At 33.0% G+C, this 18,001-nt stretch overlaps 1 protein-coding gene and 1 long non-coding RNA gene across 2 annotated transcripts in view; one reads left to right on the forward strand and one right to left on the reverse strand.

Moving 5' to 3' along the window:
- RBM33 (RNA binding motif protein 33) overlaps positions 1-18,001 on the reverse strand; it is a 168,167-nt gene that overhangs the window by 46,388 nt on the left and 103,778 nt on the right. Inside the window, 1 exon segment of the mRNA XM_074267326.1 lies at positions 14,655-15,296. Within this exon segment, the coding sequence (XP_074123427.1) occupies positions 14,655-15,296 (642 nt within the window).
- LOC141542746 (uncharacterized) lies at positions 11,132-12,610 on the forward strand. Its single transcript, XR_012482246.1, has 2 exons — positions 11,132-11,451; positions 11,491-12,610. It is a non-coding gene; the product is annotated as an uncharacterized LOC141542746 (long non-coding RNA).

The raw sequence follows: 18,001 nt of genomic DNA on the forward strand, positions 1-18,001 counted from the left end.
CTATTTCTCTTTATACATGGCACTCCATTATTCCCATCTCCATGTCTTTGACCTGGTTATTCCCCATACTTCCTCCTTCAAGAAATCCTAATTTCCTTAAGGATCCACTCAAGCACTATCATCTACACAAAGCCTTTTTTGATCCCTTCAGCAGCCTGTGGTATTCTTCCCCAATAAATCCCATTGTATCCGCTATACCTACACATGTTATATAATCTCCCATGCTACAATGTAAGATCCTTGAAGGATCTGTTTTGTCCCTCCCCAGCACCTAAAACAGGATCTAGTAGGTTCTTAATAAATGTTTATCATCAAACACAGATGAAGACAATATCTTCTACCATGTGTCCCAGAACCAAGAGTGGCTACAATAAAGCCCTATTCTGAGAAGTACTATGAGACAATTCCAAGAAGGTAAAGTGGCATGAGATTATGAAGGGAAGCCAAACAAAAATGTCTGAATTTTGATTAATAAGCAAGAGGAAATCAATGGGGATTTTTGAGGTGACATGATAAGATCTATACATAAATAATAATATTGTCTGAAGGATACAAGAATATGAGGAGGTTGCTACAAGAGTTGGCAAGCGTGGTAATGCAATCCTGTACTAATGTAGTAGCTAAGATTGAAAGAATGGAGCAGATGCTAGAAATATTGTGAAGGCTGAATAAACCAATAACTAATTGGCCCTACACTAAGTAAAGGATAGGAAAGAGTGAACACTGGAGGAAATTGGAAAAAAAGCAGGTTTAGGTGAGGAGATATTTAATAACCATAGTTTGGGACATGTTGATTTTGAAATGTAGTAGAACAAGAAGAGATATACTATAGGCAGTTTGACTGGGAGGCTCTGAAGAGAAACAAAAAGTGGAGATAAAGATTTGGGTATCATCTATTAAATGTGACAACTGAAAACATAGGAATGTATTAGACTTCCAAGAAAAAGAGAAAAGCAACAAGGAAAGACTCTCTTGGGGTACACCCACCTCAAGGGGAAAGGACCTTGACAAGGATTATGAGGAATCTGAGGAACTTTTGAAGAGGTAGGAGAATCAGGAGACTTACAAGAAAGATGACACAATGGGAGGGAGTAAAGGAGAGAATAGAGTTAAAAAAAGAGAGCAGACAGAGAGGCAGATATTAATGAATGTTGTAGAGAGTTTTTTATTGTAAGAAATGATTAATTTTATTGATGCATCACTGTTAAAGCCAGGATTTAAAAATTGTGGAGAACAAGAGAGGTATGCAGAGGTCTGGTTAAAATATCCTGTTTTCAAACAATCAGCAAAGATAGGTGAATACATTTATCTTCAATTGCTGGGAAAATGTTAAAACAAATTATTAAAGAGATAGTATATACAAATTTAAAAAGGAAGTAGTAACTTCTAAAAGCCTGCATAGCTTAATCAAGAAAAAGTCATGCCAGAAAAACCTCATTTATTTTTTGGCAGTTTTACTAGGATGATGGATTAGGAGAATGCAGTCTTCAAAGATTTCAGCAAATTATCTGTAAATTCCTCATACTATTCTTGTGTATATATAGGAGATGAACTAGACAAAAATAAAGTTAGTTGGATCTGGAATCAGTTGAATCATCCATTCCTATCTCACAGAATGCTAAAGGAATGTTCATATTCCTCTGCTGTTCAATAATTTTATTAATGACTTGGACAAAGGTGATTATGCTTATTATATTAACAAAAAACAAAGTTGAAAAGATGGCTAAGATAGTAAATAACAAAACAAAGACAGATGAGAAAAATAAACAAGCTCTATTCAGATAAAATTTAAAAGGCATAAACAAAAAGTCCCACAATTAATCAAAAATTCAACTTTAAAAATTCAAAACTGAGATGCACCTATATAAACAAAACAAGATTTTTATCAAGACTGAAAGATCAGCATGAGTGGAGCATGAATTGGAAATTGAAACAAAACAAAACAAAACAAACAGACAGACATACAAATAAAAATAAGTATAATAATACTACCTTCAAAGGCATTGTAGCTAGAACATAAGTGACAGTCCCACTCCATTCTGGTTCAACTGTTATGTTATGTTCAGTTTTAAATATAACATTTTAGCAGGGGACTATAGGAGGAAACACTAACAGCTACTTTCACATTTTGAAAGGAACAGGGGATTGTATTTTTCTTAGCTCCAAAAGGTGGAACTTGGAGCAAGGATGGACGCTAACAAGAAACAGATTTTGGCTAAATGTAAAGAAAAACTTTCTTTCAAAGTTTAGAAACAGAATATATCAATACATAAGATAATGGGTTCTCCACAATCTTCACTCAAAAGTTAGATCAATATTTCTTGGCTTAGTTCTAAAAGGGATTTAAGGGATTCCACACAGGTTTGAGTAAATGGCTTCTGAAAGTTCTTTCTAACTCAAGTATTTGAGATCAAGGTCATCAGGGCTGAAAAATGGCCATTAAATACTGTCATTAGTTAGTACGTCATTGGGGAACTCTGAGACTCAGTCATTTCAGTACCATGATAGGAATTATAGCCAAATTGGAAACAGTTAAGGAATTAACAAGGAGCAAATTTGAGAAAGCGGTGGCACTGGGTACAGAAACTTTCTTCCAAAGTCTGATAGTGAAGGGGAAAAAGTAGATGGATAGAAAAAAAAAAAAAAAAAATTAAAGAAAACTTCTTTTGGATTGTGAATATCTATTCATGTTTATAAGTTGCTGAGAAGGAGACAGTGACAAAGAAGAAAATAAAAATAAATGGGAGAGGAAAAAATAAATGAGAAAGGACGATTGTTGTTAGGAAAAGTTCCTAAAAGAAATAGGAATGGGATCAAATAATAAAATTTATATTTATGTTATATTGTAATCTATTATGTAATATAACATGTTATATTATATAATAATATGTTATAATAAAAATAATAAAACTATAAAAAAATTTAAAAGAGACCAGCTTCAAGAATATCTTCTGTCATGACCAGAGGGAACTAGAAAAGACTGGTTTATGCTGAGAAGTTTGGAAGAGATAAACTGTTCATTCTATCTGGTCACATACCATCACAACAAATATCATTACAGATTTTCATTACAAACAACAACCCACTGAAATAATACTTTGTTAAAATTACAGAATGACAAAATTTTAGAACCGATTTTCTTTTTTGCTAGGGCAATTGGGGTTAAGTGACTTGCCCAGCTAAGAAGTGTTAAATGTCTTAAGATCAGATTTGAGCTCAGGTCTTCCTGACTTCAGGGCTAGTGCTCTTTCCACTGTATCACCTAGCTGCCCCAGAGTTGTTTTTAAAAATGGGAAAACTGACATTAAGTAACATGTTCAACAGCATACAACATTGGTAATTGGAATAGCTCTTCATGTAGTATTCTTTCCACTGAATTACTTCTGCAATAAGTACTGAGTCACAAAAGGTAAAAATACTTCTCACCTAGTCACAGTCAAAGAATTTTCCTAAGTTTTTCCAAAATTTGGTATCTGTTATTGAAAATGGGAAGAAGCATGTCATTGAAGAAAGCAAAGCCAATTATGGAATAAAGACAAGAACTGTGCCATCACCACTAAGCCACTCAAAAAAACCATCTGTGAGTATATGTGAGAAGAACCCCAAGTAAATCGTCAAAAAGAGTTTAGCGGCTTGAATACTTCAGTATTTTGGGAAGGGAATTGTCCAAATTTTCATAAAAATATCTGATAGTGAAAGGAAAGTGTAGCGAGATAGAAAGAAGGAATAAAGGAAACTTCTTTGGGATGGTGAATACCTATTCATGTTTGTAAATTGTTGCATCAAGGTTGGCTTTGATAAATACAAGCAAGCTTTCTATGATTCATCCCGAAGATAACTAAAGAGCTTGAGAGAAGTTTTAAAATATCAGGAAATGGTCATCAGAAGCTTCTGGCACCTGCTGTTGGAAGACTAATTAATAATGAGACTTTCTGCCTATGAAGCTGAATCTTCTATGACATGGGTGTAAATCTGGGTTAAAAGATTCTACAGGCAATTACCTGTTGTTTTCTTTTGATATGGATGCTCTAAAACCACTAACAACCACATCATTAATCATATTGGTATAACATAGATAAATATAAAAGATATTCTTCTCTATGATTTATCCATATGTAATAATTTTTCTCTAGATAAATTGAGGATGTAGCAGTTATCCCCATCCCCATTCATAATGATGCTGCTTTTCAAACCACAGCTCCTTCTGGACTCACTGCCACCAGGAACAGGAACAATGTTCCCTGATTAATTATCTATCTTTTGAATAGCATCAAAAAACAAATATAAAGGTAAAAAGATCTCTGACCAGCAGTAGTTGCTTAAGCTTGACAATAACATTTAGTTGGAAAGACTCAGCTGCTGGTATTACAAGCATATAGACTACAATTTGGAGTTTGAACTCTGTAGCTGCCAAAAATGAAATTCTTAAGGCCACAAACATTAGTTTCAGCCAAGCTAGTTCTTATTTATTACTATATAAAATAATATAAAGTGATGTCTTTATTTATGTAGGAAAAATTTTTTTACCAGAATCATCAAATTAACATGAATATCAGAAAAGTCTGTAACACTTTCCAAACTCTTACTATTCATATTCAATTCAAATCTACATTTAATTATTATGTATCTACTATGTGAAAAAAAGTGTGGGTGACATAAAGACAAAAACAAAAATAGTCCTTGAACTTAATGGAAATGAGAAAGAAACTGAATGCATACCTCTGTGACCTTAAGAAAGTTGTCTGATTTCTTGAAAACCAAGATTTATCAACAACATAGTAAAACATTTGGCCCAGATATTCTTTAAAGCTACTAATAGGGTTAGCATCTTCTTGTGTTCATAATAACAAATCTTAGATAGAAAAATAATAAATCCAATTCTTCAAAAATTCTATTTTCTACACAGAATAAGGAAGAGAAAACTAAATAATTAAAATTCTATTAAAAATCAAACATAGAAAACTTTGATACAACAGAAAAAGCCAATGGTCCACTAATTTTAGGCAATTTTTAATAGAACAAACCTGCAGTTCAATAAAGAATCTAAACAGTCTCACTGGAGTTGAATGCAATAGAAGTGAACATATATCAAGTAAATGTGGGGCTCACTTTTAAGTAAAAAAGGAAGGGGGAAATGAAGAGATGTCAGTAGAGGTTGTTACTTGAAAACTTTCATTTAACCATCTACAAATGAACTAATTGTCAACACTACAGTCACATAAATGTACTGGGACTTTGCACTTGCAGAGTTTTGACAGCTTTCAACATAAAACAAAGGATCAATATAGGACAGCTTGCTCTCCTGCTGGGACATTCTGTACTACTTTTTTCTCTGTAAAACTAATAGAATAAAAGTAACATTTTATTTAGTTTCCTGCCAAATCATTAAAAAATTCATTACTCTGATCAAAGGAAAACAACAAAATTCAGTAACTACTTTAATTTTTCAGTAAAAAAGTATAGAGAGAAATTTCAGAGGAGCAAGAAAAGGAAAAAAAAAATACTATAGGTAATTCTATCTTCAATCAAGATATAAGGTATGTTTAAAAAATTCTTTAGAGTACCTGGTTTAACACTGCAAATGATTGAGATAAATCAAGCTAAAAGCTACCATATGCTTTACCCATGTTATATAGGTATAAAAGAAATCACAGAAATAAGGCCATCTTTATAAAAACCAATCAATTTTATTTACAAATTATGCCCATTATAATTTATATAAGAACATAAAAAGAGGATCATAGGTTATCAAGATAGTATAGAGATTCAAGGACCTGCATCTAGTCCAACAACCTTTTCCAGTAAATTAACCCGCCCAAATATGTGGAGTGATTTGCCCATTACAATCATGTTTTATCCTATGATTACTCCTTTCAACAATACATATGAACACAATTATAATTTATAGGATTAAAATTTACAGAATTGAATAGTACTTGGCTAACATCAGCTAGATACAGATTCAGGTCTTCCTAAATCCAGCTTCAGAACTATGACTCACTATATGATGCAGTCACGACTAGGTTATATAGCAGCAATAGTTTTTGAACCCAGATCTGAAGTGCAGATTCAATGCTATTGCTTTCTACATAATGCCCTAAATTTAATGGGGAACATTATTATTTATTTTTAAAAGTGCCATATATTAAGTTTTCATGTAAGTTTATCAGGTTTAAGAAAAACTAACTTAAGTAAGAGACAGATTAGGAATTGACAAAAATATTTATGAGACTTCCCTCCCCCTTCAAATAAAGGGCTCCATTAAATTCTTATATTTAAAATTTATGAATTAAGTCCATACTGTTCTATCACTTGTTATCCTTCTCTTTCTTTCTTCTTTGGAGGAGTGGAAGTGGGGTGGCAAAAGATGAGGAGGTCAACAAAGAAGGGAAGAGAAGTGGCAGTGGTGATATGAGCTCTAGGATCCAAAAGGCTACATTGCCAGTACCTAGAATTAATAACTATGGAATATTTTAAAGTTTGCAAAGAACTTTATATATGTTATCTCATTCAAGTATCAATAGTGCTATGAAATAGGTACCATTATTATCACCATTTTACAGATGAAGAAGCTAAGGCTAAAAACAGTGAAACCATCTGCTAGTAACTCACATACGTAGTAAGCATCTAAGGCAGGAGTCAAGTCTTTCTAACTCAAAGACTAGTTCTAGTGGTGATGCAAGGGTTCCTAACCTAGAGTATGTATTACCCCAGGCAGGAATGAGAACTATTTGGTAAACAACTTTGGTAAACAACTAGTAGTAGTGTTAGAGACAAAAATCTGTAGACTGGAGAAGAAAGGAGAATTATAGAGCATCTGAAACAAAAACCAAAAAACTTCAGTTTAAGAAATAATTCTTAATGGCCCAAATTTCAGTAAAATCAGATCAGAACATGAAAAGCTAGGAAAAGTGACAACAATCCAGGGAATATTAGCTAAATGATCTTCAAAAATAACAGAAACTTCTAATTCATTTCCAGTCTACAAGAGGTACAAATCTTTGATGTGCTTCTGAAGAAAATGTATCTCATTCTTATTAAAAATGTTCATACAATGATTTAAGTTTAGAAAACTTCTCTCTCTGAATCAGGATTCTCAGATCTATTCTCAATCAAATCCAAAACAAAAAACCTGAAGGCTAAGCAGAATATATTGTTATTTCTTTCAAAAACCATAGAAAAAAACAAAACTGTTAGTAGGCAAAAAATACAATTAAGAGTCACCAGGGGCAGCTAGGTGGCGCAGTGGATAGAGCACCAGCCTTGAATTCAGGAGGACCCAAGTTCAAATTTGGTCTCAGACACTTAAAACTTCCTAGCTGTGTGACCCTGGGCAAGTCACTTAACCCCAGCCTAAAAAAAAGCAAAAAACAAAAACAAACAAACAAAAAAACAAAGAGTCACCAACAATTTGTGTTCTATAATTCATTTAATAACTATGATATTAAAACACATTATGTATTAAAGTTTATTTTATGAAAAATAAGTCAATTCTATTTACATGTATATGTATGTATGGTAAGGTAAACTCTAAAATGTGTTTCCTTTCATAATGAATAGGTAATAAGGAAAGGTTTACAAAAAGCCCAGAGATACACGAGTTAAAAAAGGTTGAGAACCTCTGTACTAAAAAGTCACTTGACTTGTTCTTTCCTGAAGATCACAGTTATAAATTTAAAGCTTGAAGGGAACTAAGAGTACTTATTTTTATAGATAAGAAGCTAAAATAAACATAATGGACAACAAACAGTAATTATCAGGTGGAAGCACCATCATCAATATACAACGTTTCATCTTCACTTACGTTATCCTTTAGAGAAAACTAGTACAAAAATATAAATCAATATTTCTATTGATATCTAAATGATAAAGAAAATTAGAATAAGGAGTATAAAAATGTAAATCAATATTTCTATTGATATCTAAGTATTAGAGAAAATGAAAATAAGAGGAACTTTTTCAATTTGTTTTCTACTACAGTAGTAATACAGAGTCAATTCAACAATCAGTTATTGAACATACAACGCACTGTGCTAAGCACTGGGCATAAAAAAGGGCAGAAAAGATCCCTGCCCTAAAGCTTACAATCTAATGAAGAAATTAACATGCACATGGTAATGTTCTCTCTCATCCTCTCTCTTTCTCTAATACACACACACACACACACACACACACACACATACACCAATAAATTGTATAAAAACAAAAACAAAACAAAACAAACAAAAAGTTAAGGTACTATGGAAAACAAGCAAAGAATTCCTGTGGTTGGGGCGATTTTTGGCTAAGACTTGAGGAAGTCAAGATGCAGAGATAAGGAGGAAGAACATTCTAGGGTGAGGAAAATGCGATGTCTTTTGCAAGGAACAATAAGGATATATGGTGGGGCTGGGGAGGAATAAGGTAGAAGAATACTGGAAAAGTGGAAGAGGGGGCAGAGGAGAGGGAAGAAACAGATTATTAAGGGCTTTAAAAGTCAGATCCTAGAGATAAGAAGCCGTTGGACTTGATTGAATGGGGGGTGAGAGGTGGAGGGTGGGGGAAAAGGGGTGAAGAACCACTAAAGACCTGTGCTTTAGGAAAAGCAGTTTGAGGGGAGGATGACCTGGAATTAGGACAAATTTGAGGCAAGGGGAACAGCCCAAAGATTATTACAAGGCAAAGAGAACCTCCAGCAGAGTAATAGCAAAGTCAGAGCAAGGGGGAGTGAGATGTATATGACAGATGTTTGTTTAACCAAGAGGGACTTGGCAACTGATTTGACTAGGAATGAAGGTGGCACAGCAGAAAATAAGGAGTAAAAGACGGTGCCCAGGTGATTATGGAAAAAGGGAATGTTCACAAGTTATAGAAAAGTTAGTGAGCGGGCAAGGTTTGGGAGGAAAAGATAATGAGCTTGTCCAGATTGAGGGTAAGATGTCCAATAGAGATATAAGACCAAAGGTCAGGGTTGGTTAAATAGATCTGCATAGAAAATATAATTGAATACAAAAGAGCTGATGAGGTCACCAAGAGAAATAGTAGAGGGGGAAAAAAGAAGAGGACCTTCTTTTGGAGGTCCATGGAGCCTTGGGGGGTGTTCAAGGTTAGCAGATATAAAATGGATGAAGATCTAGCAAAAGAGACCAAGATTTAGGCTAGGGAGGATAAAGAAACAAGAGAAAGCAATGTCATAAAAACCTAGAGAGAAGAGGTTCTCATTGCCTTGTAATAAGAGAAGACAATTATTAAGAAGATGATGAAAATGGGGGGGGGGGGGAGAGAAGAGAGGATCATTAAATCGGACAAACTAAGAGTTTATTAACTTTAAAATGTCAGTTTCGCTGAATGATGTTGGTAGAAGCAATACTGAAGAGAATTAAAACAGCAAACAATGTGGAGGCCAGCCCAGCTAAAAGTCACAAAATGAAGATCTGGGAAAAGAGCTAGGAGGGAAGTAAGTATTAAGTAGGGGGGTTTAGTGAGGGGAGAGTAACAAATGGACAGATTTGCAGATAACACAGAAGCCAGCAGACAGGGAGTAAAAGATTTGTGAGAGAATAAGAAAGATGAAAACAATCTGCAGAAGATCAAATGGAATGCGACCATTTGTGCATGTGGAAGGGCTTGCATTGGCACAGAGAAGGCCTAACTTTTCATGTAAAAAAGGAATGAAGGAAGAAATGGTGGAAGAAGACATCTTCCAAGAGATGAGCAGAAGATAAGAGGGACCTCTCAATAAATACCAACAAGGACATTTGATTTTAAAAGTACTATGTTATATGGGAACATAGCACTCTTTTTTTGTTGTTTGCTTACATTTCATTTTGCTTCTCTTCTTTTCTTGTGCAGCACAACTGTATAAATATGTATGCATATATTGGATTTAACATATATTTCTACCATGTTTAACATATATTGGACTACTTGCCATCTAGGGAAAGATGTGGAAAAAGGGGAGGAAAATTGGAATACAGGGTTTTGCAAGGGCTAATGTTGAAAAACTGTCCATGCAAATGTTTTGAAAAATAAAAAGCTTTAATTAAAAAAAAGAAAAAAAGCACTATATTTTTTGCCTCCTAAACTCATCTCCTAAGGCCAAGATATATGAGTATCTTCTAAGAAATAGTGTCATGCATCTTCTTATTCAAGATTTTGTTAAAGAATAATTTGCATGCGAATAGAATAGGCACTAATTATTTATTTGTTTGTTTTTAGGGTAAGTATAATTAAGAGAACAAAAAAAAAAAAAAAGATAAAGCAAATGTTCCTGTTTTGAAAGGAAAAAACAACATAAAGGAGTTAGGGAAGAAGAGAGAGTGGAAAAGAGAAAAGGAGAAAAAGAGTAAGAGAAATGGGAAACAGATAGAACAAGATAGAGAGAAGGAACTTCTTAACTAAGTCTTCCCTACACTAATGAAAGCACAAGTGATGAAACAAAGATAAACAAAATAAGAGATTCAAAAACAATGTGCCTCAAGAATTATTATCTGCACCACTCCCTGAAAAGCTAAATAAAATTCAACGCTATATTGACGAGCAACAGAAAATATGGATTGTTTTGATCCATAATTGATTCATTAACTATAACTACATTCACAGCAATTTAATTAAGTGATTAGATTTTCCCCATGTGGATGTCAGAACAAGAATTCAAAAAAATTCTGGCTCACTAAATAAGTGAAGAGTACACTTGAAATTTTAAAAAAATAGTGACCATTCACCAGAGTATAATTTCTTGGCAAGTATTGTTAACTGAGAAAGTTCCAAGTTTTTCCTAGATATTGAATACTGGAATAATCAGTTTATATATACATGCAAAGAATAACTCAATTATACTTATTAAGGGCAAGTTCAGGCTTTGTATAAAGTGAGGAAAATAAAATTGCTTCTCATAGTTAAGGCTCATAAAAACAAAATGACTAACTTTGTTTCAAGGGACTTAAAAGAGTCACAGCAAGCTAGAAGATAAATAAGAAAAAATATATTACTTGAAATGTCCAAATATTGTGGATCAGCAATATGATACAATTCTTCCAAAAGCTTAATACAGCCAGCTGTTTATGAGAGACCCATTCTAAACTTTCCATTGAAAGCCTTGAAGACTTCCCATTAGCTTTATAATACGAAAGATAACTTTCAGATAAAGATGTGCAGCACATGATTTCCAGGGTGGGAGGATGTTCAGAAATTAGCACATTTTCATTAATTACAATTAATAGTGATTCCTTAAAATAAACTCTAAAATATATGATAAATTATGGTCATGAAGGCAATGTCAGAGGGATACAAAAGTATTCTTAGTATGAAAAATTAATTTTTCCAACTTTGGCTGCCAATATTTTATCTATGTTGGAAGGTATATACAAATTATTGCCAAGGAAAAAATAAGATAAAATCAAATTATATAGGTAATTTGTTATTCATAGCATCTTACTGAAAATCTATCTCCCATAAAGATGATTCTTTTGGGTTCCAATTTGTAAACAAAATTATACAAACTACTTTTAGTATCATTCATTGTGAAAATGACCTCAAATTCTACAGTAAACAATACAGCAAAATTTGAAGACACTCAGTTTTCAATAAAGGAAAAATTAAGACCACTTCTTAACTCCTCCAAAGTATCTGGGATAGTGCTCTGTTCAAATAACATTAGGTTTAATGAGAGCTTTTGTGGGAAAAGATATAGACAAACACAGTTTTGTATTACTTCTTAAAATTATCATCTAAATAAAATAAACCAGAAATAACAATTATGAGTAATTACATGAGCAAAAAATTGTGAAGAAAAAAAGACATCTTTTCTCTGGAAAACCAGAAACATTAATATTCTTTGGGTTTCATATTATAAAGAAGTTAACCTGAACTTACAAATTACCATCTGGTTTCATCTAGTATTCAACTGCCAAAATGCAACAACTTTCCTTTTTCTAGTTCAGAGAACTAATTCTGGTAAGGCTAATCCTATTCTTCCTGAAAATCTCTTTTCTCTTGATTTATTATGTCACTGCATTATACTTGTTCTTTTACTATCTGTTCCTTCTCATTTTACTTCAGTTGTCCGTTTTCTTCCTTGGACACACTAAATATTGTCATCACCTAAAATTCTGTTCTTCATTCTCTGTTCTATTTCCACATTTATTTGATGATCTGAGTGATGTCCAGACTTCCTATAAAGATAATTATCGAATCTCTTTTTCAAGTTCTGACCAATTTGCTCAGCTAGTTCCATACTGACAGTTGTCTGAGGAACATCTCCATCTAGATGTCCTACTTGCACTTCAAACTCAACAAATCAATTCAAATTAACTTATCATTTGTCCTTTCCTTAAACCAAGTCTTCCTCCTAACTTCCTTGATTCTGTAAAAAACATCACTCATGCTCAAATATTTGAGTCATCTATAAATGATTGTCTTTGTCTCTTTTTGAATCCACAGTACTTAAAACAGTACCTAGTATACAACAGGTAATTAATAGATGTCTATTGATTGACTGATTGCTCTTGTCTACTTGTTCCTCTGTTCACATGTCTTCCCTTTTCGTTTCTCGTAAGAAATTCCACCCATCCTTCCAAGACAGCTGAAATGATGCTCCCTCCCCTTTTTTTTTTTTGGGGGGGGGGGAGGGACAAATCACCTGAACCCATTTCTCCCAAATTTAATCTCTCTCATGCTCTGAAACACAAAACTGTCCAAGTAACTGCTGTACTTACTTTGCTTTACAATTATTTGTGGAGTGGTTGCCTCCCTACTAAATTCTCAAGTTCTTTGTGGCCTGGGACTATTTGGGTTTTTTGATATAGTATCTTACACAGTGCTTTGCAAACAGCAGGTGCTCAGTATTTGTTAAATTTAACTATCATGTTCCTATTAGATCTCTATTCCAAAGAGATCAAAAAAAAAAAAAAAAAAAAAAAAAAAAAAGAAAGGGAAAAGGGCTTATATGTACAATATATTGATAGCATGTTTTGGGTTTTTTTTTGAGGAGGCAAAGAACTGGAAAATGAGGGGATGCTCATCATTTGGGGAATGGATGAACAAGCTATGGCATGATTGTGATAGAGTATTTTCTAGCTATAAGAAATGAACAGAGGGAAGTTTACAGACATGGCAAGATCTATATGAACAGATGCAAACTTAAATGAGAAGAACCAGAAGATCAATGTGGACAGAAATTGCAATGATGTAAAGATGATCAACTAAGAAAGATATGAGTTCTCTGATCAATACAATGATCCAAGATGAACTCTGTATGCAAAGTGAGGTATAATTTTCCCTCTTTATTGGAGGAAAGGAGTGGCAGCTAATGTGGAAATGTTATGCATAATTTCACACATAATTAATAGACTGCTTGCCTTCTTGATGGGTGACACAAGAGTGGAAGAAAAGAAGTTGGAACTCAAAATTACCAAGAAAAGAATTACTAAAATAATAAAAACAATTTTTAAAATTACAAATGCTCTAGATATTAACTGTATTTTGTCTCTAGGACCCACAGAATAAAAATGTGATCTTTTTTTTTTAAGTGAACATATATATTGTGACAAAGTGTTATAATGTTATAACGGAATGTTACCAAAATTTTTGCAGCCAAATTCAGTGTTCTGTTTATACTTATTTCACTATGGTTCAAAACACTAGGGATTTAATCAATATTTTAAAAGTTTGAATCCAGCAAGAGGAAAAGAAGAAGACATCAATCTAATTTTATTTTTACTAACTATAATGTTTCATAGGCATTTAATTTCTTTTGTCTGGATAGTTCAATTTTTACAATCAGAAAGGGAAGAAAAGCTAACAGTAATGATTATTTAATAGCTTGATTTAAAAAAAAAATCTTTTGAGTAATCTGGCTTGCTCCCTATTTTTTTTTAACATAAATATCATGTAATCAAGTATTGTTATTTATAGAACTTGACTTATGGAGAAAAGGCCCAGAGAAAGAAGTTATTTTAGAAAATTTACTTAAAACTAGATTGATAAATGCTATTACTTTGGACATTGCAAAGACAATTCTTATACACAAAGGTATTTTTATAATGGGATTCTTCATATCTAAAAGGTCTTTATTTTGTGGTATCATAAATAAAGTCTCTCTAAGCTACTTTATAAGAAAATAGTGAAACTAATCACTAATTACTATTCAAAAGTCACAATGAGAGATAAATAGTAATTCTGGAAAAGAGTACAATCCTTCTCTCACCTAGGCCCATGATGAAATCACCTATAAATTAAAATCAATTTAGTCCACACATTCTACAGCCTAATGATTCACTTTTGGTCTGTTTTTAGGGGTGTATGGGAGAAGAAAGTTCAAGACAGTAAGATAAACCCAAGTATACTAAACTCTTTGCAGTTTAGAAGAAGCTTCAGAAAATTTTGGGCTCACTGGATCTGAGTATATGACAAATCAATTTTTCTCTCTGGTACATCCTAAGCATATTGATATTCATTAAAACACAAAAGCAAAACAAAAGCAACCCAATGTGAACTGGGATTAATAGCAATTTTTTAAACCAACTAAAAGTAAGCTGATTCACATGACTATAACAGAGGCAAATTGTTTCACTCAATTTTTTTATTTTCTTCAATAAAGTTCTCTGTGTGTTTTAGGACTATGCTAAATGAAACCCCAAATTAAAGAGAAACACTCACAAAATTTGTAAACTTACCCCTCCTGACAACTTAATCACCCTGACTTTGGAGCTGACATGTGGCCCATCTCCACTACCACTGTTCGCCCGCTGCATGACAGTCCTTTTCATTCCAGGTTTCATTTCCTGGGGCTGGCCTTGTATCGATGCCACTCTAGTAGTCTGTACTGGGGCTGGCAATTCGTCCATGTCAGGAGGTTTTGTTTGAAGTACTTTGTGAGATGGCTGGGCCGGAGTTTGAGGTACTGTTCTATTCTGTCTCAATTGTTTCATTGGTTTCATTGGCTGTCCTTGGTATTGCAAATTAGCACCAGCTTGTACAAAATTTGAAGTTTTGGGCTGAACATTTGTAATAGTGATGTCTTGCTTTTTTACAAGAAGTCTGTTTTTTACATTTTGCCTAACTTGTGCACCAGGATAAGGGAGCAGGGGACTCCCATTAGTGGGTGAGAGTGACGTCTGCTCCTCCTGCTGTACTGGGGGCTGTGGGGTATAAGGCTGCTGTTGCTGTTGTGCAAGTCTTTCAAGTAATTCCCTCTTTCTAGCACCAGCCTGCTGTTGCCGTCTTAGTTCCTTTTGTTTCAAGATTTCTTCTCTTAAACGTTTCTGTTCTTCTATCTTTAAACGATACAACCTGGTTTCTTCATCTTCATCAGGGAACTAAATAGGGAACATACATTTTTTGTTAATATATTGTAATACATATGGGCCGATCCAAATAACCAATCAGAATTACTAAAAAACATATCTATTCAAAACCTTCATTCATTATTTATATAAAAACATTTAAAATCTGCTTTAAGATTTCCCCCTCACCAGGATGTATTTCCCATTTAAATATAACTTCCTTGCCTCTGGAAGGGAAAAGAACCCTAGCTAAAGCTAATTTGGGAATCTTATCAGAATATTAAAAATGAAATCATGTAAATTTCTACTCATTTAGAAGTTTCTGAAACCAATTAAAGTATTCATTTAAGTTATCAAAATATGTTTCAAATGGAAATGGCAACAATACCAAAGTAACCCGCTGTCACACACAGGTTTTATCTTGCTCTTTTCTGACAAACTAACAAAAGGTAGGGTAGTAAATGACCTGAAAGGCCCTGATTAGAACTATTGATTTTTCTTACAGAATTTTCAGGCTGATCTCAAACTCATTTGTCACACAATAATTGGTTATAATGAACAGCACAAGTCAATCTCTCTGACCTTGAACTCATGCACTCTCTTCAGAATCAAAATGTTGCCAAATGCAGTGTTGGAATATTAATGGTATATATGGAATCCTTTAATATTCTAGTCAAAGGCCTTTCTGAAATCACTTTACTGATTGCCAAATAACCTTTGTAAAGACTTTACAACTTTCAAAAAAAGTACTCATGAGAAAACAAAACACAAAATATTTTAAAACATTCTGATTACATATATTCTAAAAAATTTATTTTCCCCTCCCCCCAGAATATTCATAATAAAATACTACCTCCATCCATTACTTATCTGATAAACAATCTGAAACATGGTCAAAAACCAGGAAGTAAAATAAAAAGATCTTTGCACAAACAAAATTAATATCCAAACCAAAAAACTCAAGCATTTTATTCGTTCTCACTAAAGGACTTTTTACTCTTACTTTTAAAACACAATGCTGACAAAATTGGTTATTCAGCTTCTAAGTTTATAATGGACAAAAAACAGTAAATTAAGAGGAGGGAGTAAGGTAAACCTACAAAAATGAGAGGACAACAGAAAAACTATTAAAAGCAGAAAAGAAAGTAGCCTAGGGATGTATATGGTGACCAGATCTACATATCTCAATGGCTCCTAAAAAAAGGTTATTGTACTACCCGAATATATAGTAAGTTACATTAATAAGATGATACTAAATCATCAAGAAAAGATTAAAACATGGACCGTCAATGTGGTCTCTTAGGAAAGCACAGAAATCTATAATAATATTTAAAAAAGGTTTCCATCAGATATGCTTATGCTCAAGGAGTAAATTCTCAGTCCCTGTGGATTTGAAATAGTTCTGCTTACACTGCAATGAAAATTGACAACTATCTGTTTTGTCAATTAGTCACAACAATATATTAGCTTCATTCTGTTTGCCATCACTATTAACCATTTGTGAAAGTTTTGGGAAGTTAAGTCAATGGCAATATTAACCTGAATTTAAAAAAAAAAAAAAAAAAAAAAAGAGGAGTATTAATTTTTTTAAATGTCAACTACAAACAATGCTATCTGGGAGCTATTACTTTCCTTCAATAATGCAGATAATACATTAAAACATTTTATTAAATTATTAAGACTGCCCAAATTAAAAATCTATGATCATAGTTAAATAACTTCTCATTATTCATTAGGCAAATTCTAATTGGCCCTGAAAATCGGTCTTCGATACTCTCATAAAAACTGCCTTAGAAACCAAACTACTATTATGAAATTGGTAGAATCATGCATAAATATTTATTATCAAGATAAATAAACCATACCAAAAGATGAGCTGGGAAAAAAGTAAAGTGGTAATCATTTTTATTTATCTTAATATATTTCTTTCTTTGTAATTATACTTCAGAGTAGAAGTTTCCCAAACTACTCTAGTTTTTTATTCTTAGGGAAATTTATCACTATATAATGAAAAATAATACTATGAAGAAACCTTTTATAAAAGTTAAGAATTACTTCTACAAAGAAACTAATCATCAACTTATTTTTTAATCCTATTACACACTTGTTTAGATTTACAATAAGCAAAATAATGGCCACTTTCTTCCATGAAGATGTTATGAATATTAAACTTGACAGCTGAAGTAAAGAGACTAACATTAAGCATAAATAAAATGTGTGTAGAACAATTTGACTCAAATTATATTTTTGGATCTGTGATAAATGCCATAAGATTGCTAGGAGAGGTCCTCAGAGATGTCTTTCATGAAAAAAGATGATTTTCATTCACATGAACCAAATTTAAAGTCAGTAGCGAACTATGTATAAAAATATCTTAAGATCAACAAAGCTCAAAAAGCATTGCAGACCAACAAAGCTCTAGGCTAAGGGGAAAAAACAGAATTTTAGTAGTTTCCTGGAATTTTGAATTTCAATGATATTGAACTCTGTTCACACACAGACAGATACACACACACACACACAGTTCTCTAAAAGGTACTTAATACTAGCCTTGAAATAAGGTCACCAAAAATATCTTTGATAGAAATAAAAATTTAATTGTGTCAAAGGACAGACTTCGAAAGACTTTTAGGATCTATTGGTATCATTCAGATTGCCTTGACACTTAACTTTGGCAACATTTTATTAAATGAAAAGTTAAAGATACATCAATTACCTTCTTCACCTAAGACATCTAT

Source organism: Sminthopsis crassicaudata, chromosome 5 (genome assembly GCF_048593235.1).
Source record: "Sminthopsis crassicaudata isolate SCR6 chromosome 5, ASM4859323v1, whole genome shotgun sequence".
NCBI classification, from domain to species: domain Eukaryota; kingdom Metazoa; phylum Chordata; class Mammalia; order Dasyuromorphia; family Dasyuridae; genus Sminthopsis; species Sminthopsis crassicaudata.